We start from the raw sequence: 4139 nt of genomic DNA on the forward strand, positions 1-4139 counted from the left end.
GCCCCCTCCGCTCCTCCTCCCTACCCTGGCGGACATGCTGAGGCACAGTAACGTGCTCATCCCCTCCAGGGATCAGCTTTAATGGCACCCATGGTTCGCCTGGCGGGGAAAGTGAGAATTGATATGGCAGAATGTGACGACATGTCACCAAAAGAAAGACAACAACTGAGAGGATTAATCTGTGTGGACAACAACAAATCAAGACCTTACAACAAATCCCCAACTACATTAAGTAAAAATCTCAGAAGCTTCAGAAAAAACATACAAAGGGACGAAGATTCTCCTCTGGATCTGGGAGATCTGGGGGAAGGAGCGAGTCTCCCAGACTCAGTCCCAGTCTCACTCCATGGACCTCCGTCGATGGACCTGAAGAATGGTTCCAAAAACGCGTGACCCATTGGATAGATGTCACAGGAAGACACCCAATGAGAAACTCAGATGGCAAAATAATTTACATGATGGCAGTGTTAGAAGCTGTTCCCCCGAGTGTTAAAGAACAACTGAAAGAAGACGCTGACCTCATGAGTGATGACGAGGTTCGTTTCAGGAGACACGTGGTCCATGCATTGACTCAGTATCGTACTAAAGAGGACTGTAACAAATTAAACTCAGGAACTAAAGGAACTACTGCTGAAAATGCAGGTCAAAGAATTGAAAGATAAGGTAAATAAAAAGGATAAAGGCAACAAAAATGCTGCACAAATGTGGAAACGCTCCTCCTCCAGCACGGGGGAGGGGGAGTTTTAGAAGGGGATTCGGAAGAGGCTTTGGTGGGGTACAAGGAGGTGTAAGTCGTGGTCGAGGATTTCAGACTGCTCAGAGACAGGAGAACTGCTGTTTCCGCTGTGGAGCTACTGATCACTGATCGAGGACCTGTCCACAATCTGCTCCTCCCAGAGGCCGAGGACGACCTACCTCTTGGCACACACCACAGCAATGGGCACCGCAGGACAACTTTGCCCCGCCCCCATGGAAGGGCGACAGTGGTCAGTATTACACCGACTATGATGAAATCTACTAGGGGTGCCCGGAGAGGCCGGAGCTTGGCCAGGCAGAACCTATGCTCCGAGTTATGGTGGAGGGACAAACGATATCAATGCTGGTGGACACAGGGGCTACACACTCTTCCATCAACTTCCCTCTTCACCGCGACCAACTTTCGGGACACTCGTTGATTGTTTTCTCTGGGACTCCTCAATCTCTGCCTTTGACTAAGCCTCTGCACACAGACATTGCGGGACAGAGACATTTACACTCTTTTGTGTCGTCTCCTCACACTCCCGTCAATCTGCTCGGTCGAGATCTGCTGATGAAGTCTGGAGCTACTATTTTGTGCTCGGAAAAAGGACTAACTGTTGCATTTCCAGATGGACAATCAATTTGCTGCACCTCATCACGCAGCTCTGGACAACACTTAATGCAAGGACAAGATTGTCGACACACCCACCTTTGCGGACATTTACTGGGCACGCTTAAACGACCAGCAGAACCAACCTACAGAAGGGGTGATCTCCCAGTTTTTTGGCATGGCAGCCCTGGATTGACACTCTGGCATCCTGCCACGCACCTCCAGATCCTCTCCATTGTACTCTATTTTATGACAGATGTGAGGATGAGGTTTATCAATCAGCCTTTGATACAGAAATTTCAGGTCATGAGTGGGCTATCAAATGTGATCAAATTTTAGTGGGAACAGAGGGCGTTGCAGCTGTGTGTAAGGGTGTGAAATTGCAATACACCAGATTGCCACAAGGATTTAAGTTAAGTCCTGGAGTCTTTAACCAGGTGTTGAAGAAAGTGCTTTCCACTTTACAGCTGCCAGAAGGTGTCATACTGATGCAGTATGTGGATGATCTCCTGCTGGCTGCTCCCACTGTCTCAACGTGTCTGTCTGCCACCAAAGATGTACTTTTATGGCTTCACGAGTGTGGCTTTAAAGTATCTCAGAAAACGTTAAAGTGTTGTAGACGTTCAGTGAAATTCTTGGGACGCACGGTGTCCAGTGTAGGGAACTGCATTTCTCCAGAACACAAAAACATGATCTTGTCACATCCCAAACCTGCTACTGTGGTCCAGATGCTCTCTTTTCTTGGCCTTTGTGGCTTCAGTCGTCTTTTTCTACCTGACTACACCTTGACCACTGCCTCTTTAAGAGCACTCATTCGTGACAAAGGAATGAAAAACAACGCTGCTCTTCTGGACTGGACTACAGAAGTGGAGAATGACTTCACTCGTTTGAAGCAGATGTTATCCTCTGCTGCTGCACTCGCCGTGCCTGACTACTCTTTACCTTTCTTCCTGGACTGTTCGGTGACTGGACCATTCATTTCAGGTCTCTTGTATCAGAAGAAGGCTGGGTCTCGTACAGTTTTGCTGTACCTGAGTGCGTCATTGGACAGCATGGAGGCAAGACAACCTCCATGCGTTGCCTTTGCATCTGCTATAGCCACCTTGATCAATAAATGTGCTCATTTGGTCATGAATTATCCTTTGACCGTGCTTACCACACACGCTGTGGTCGGGTTGGTGCAATCCACCTCTTTCACCATGACTGCTCTCAGACAACGTCGGTTACTGAAGGTTCTCCAACAACCCCATCTTTCCTTTTCTGCGGAAGGTGTCAACATGGCCGACAACATCTCTTGTGAAGGTTTTCCTCCTTGGCCAAGGCACGTTCAGATCTTTCTTTTGAACCACTAAATGAAGGAATTGTGTTTTTCACGGATGGATGTTGTTTTAGACAGCTGGACGGCTCTATCTGCAGCGGCTGCTGTAGTTAAAGCTGAGGGTCGATTTGACCTCCACTAAAATTCTTGACTGTCCTTCAGCACAACGTGCTGAAATCTTAGCTATTGTTTTGGCCTTGGAGAACTCAGCAGATCAACCTGTGACTATCTATCCAGATTCGGCTTATGCGGTTGGAGTGATAGTTACTGACCTTGCTGAATGGAGGAGAAATGATTTTAAGACAGCTAAGGGTAGCCCTGTTAAACACCTAGATCTGATCACTAGATTAGATGCTGCACTTGTGTTGCCCTCTGCTCTTGCTGTTGTTAAGTGCCCCGCCCACACCAAAGGGCAGGACTTTGTTTCCAGGGGCAATGAGGCGGCGGACTGTTTGTAAACCAGGGGTGGGCAATTATTTTCCTCCGATGGCCATATTCGAATCCAGGCAAGTAGCGGAGGGCCGGCCCGCGATCATTGGTGTGAAAAAAAAAAATCCCAAAAATTAAATATCAAATAAAATATCACTTTTCTGTCAAATAAAGGCTATTGAATCTATTATTTAATTTATTTCACGTCATAGGTATTAAGGATACACGTGCAGACAGATGCCTGAGGACAAAAAAAGGAAAGAAAAAAATAAATAAATAATAATATTACTTGAACAAGCTTGGCGGGCCGGATTGAAAGGCCCTGGTTTGCCCACCCCTGGGCTAAACGGACTGCGGGTTATATTGCCTCTGAGACTCTTCAAATGTTAGTCATTGTTATGTAAATTCCCGAGACAACTGCTTCCATCACTGACCACTGACGTTATTCTTAAAGCTCAAAGTGACTACACCTGACGAAAAAGCTCTGTGGACTCGCTACAAATGCTACCAGGACAATACTGGGCTCTGGAAAGGTCCCGAGGGAGATCCTGTTCTACCCTCTGGTCCTCTTATGGATGCTGCAGTAACTGAAGCACATGGCCCCTCACACGTGGGACCCACTCCCATGCTTATTCGCCTTCAACCATGGTTCAATCCCAAACTTTCAGACTTTGTTGCTGTATATTGCAATGCCTGCACTATTTGTCAGAATTACAATCCAAAACCAACTCTGAAGCCTGGCATGGGCAGATGTTATCCTGTCCCATGGCCTGGTGCTGAAATTACAATTGTCTTTACTGACATGGGTTCCAGGGTCCGAGGCAAACGTTTTTTGTTGACTCTTATTGATTCTTTTTCTCGTTGCCCCGAAACTTATCCATGCGCGAAAGAGGATGCCACCTCTGTCATAAAATGTTTGATCAACAGTTACATCCCTACACACGGTTTCCCGTCTGTCATTAAATCTGCTAATGGGACACACTTCAGAAACATTCACCTACACACTGTAGAATCAATGTTGGGCCTTCACCATTCCTTTGGGTC

At 46.9% G+C, this 4139-nt stretch overlaps 1 protein-coding gene across 1 annotated transcript; it reads left to right on the top strand.

Annotated features, from left to right (window-relative positions):
- The first annotated feature begins 458 nt into the window (after positions 1 to 458).
- LOC140362285 (uncharacterized) lies at positions 459 to 3124 on the top strand. The gene is made up of 3 exons (XM_072448398.1): positions 459 to 594; positions 1688 to 2650; positions 2829 to 3124. The coding sequence occupies exons 1-3, from the start codon at positions 459 to 461 to the stop codon at positions 3122 to 3124; spliced, it is 1395 nt and encodes a 464-aa protein (XP_072304499.1).
- The last annotated feature ends 1015 nt before the right edge of the window (positions 3125 to 4139 follow it).

Source organism: Eucyclogobius newberryi, unplaced genomic scaffold (genome assembly GCF_026437365.1).
Source record: "Eucyclogobius newberryi isolate DKJ021-1_F unplaced genomic scaffold, fEucNew1.0.hap1 SCAF_16, whole genome shotgun sequence".
Taxonomy (NCBI): domain Eukaryota; kingdom Metazoa; phylum Chordata; class Actinopteri; order Gobiiformes; family Gobiidae; genus Eucyclogobius; species Eucyclogobius newberryi.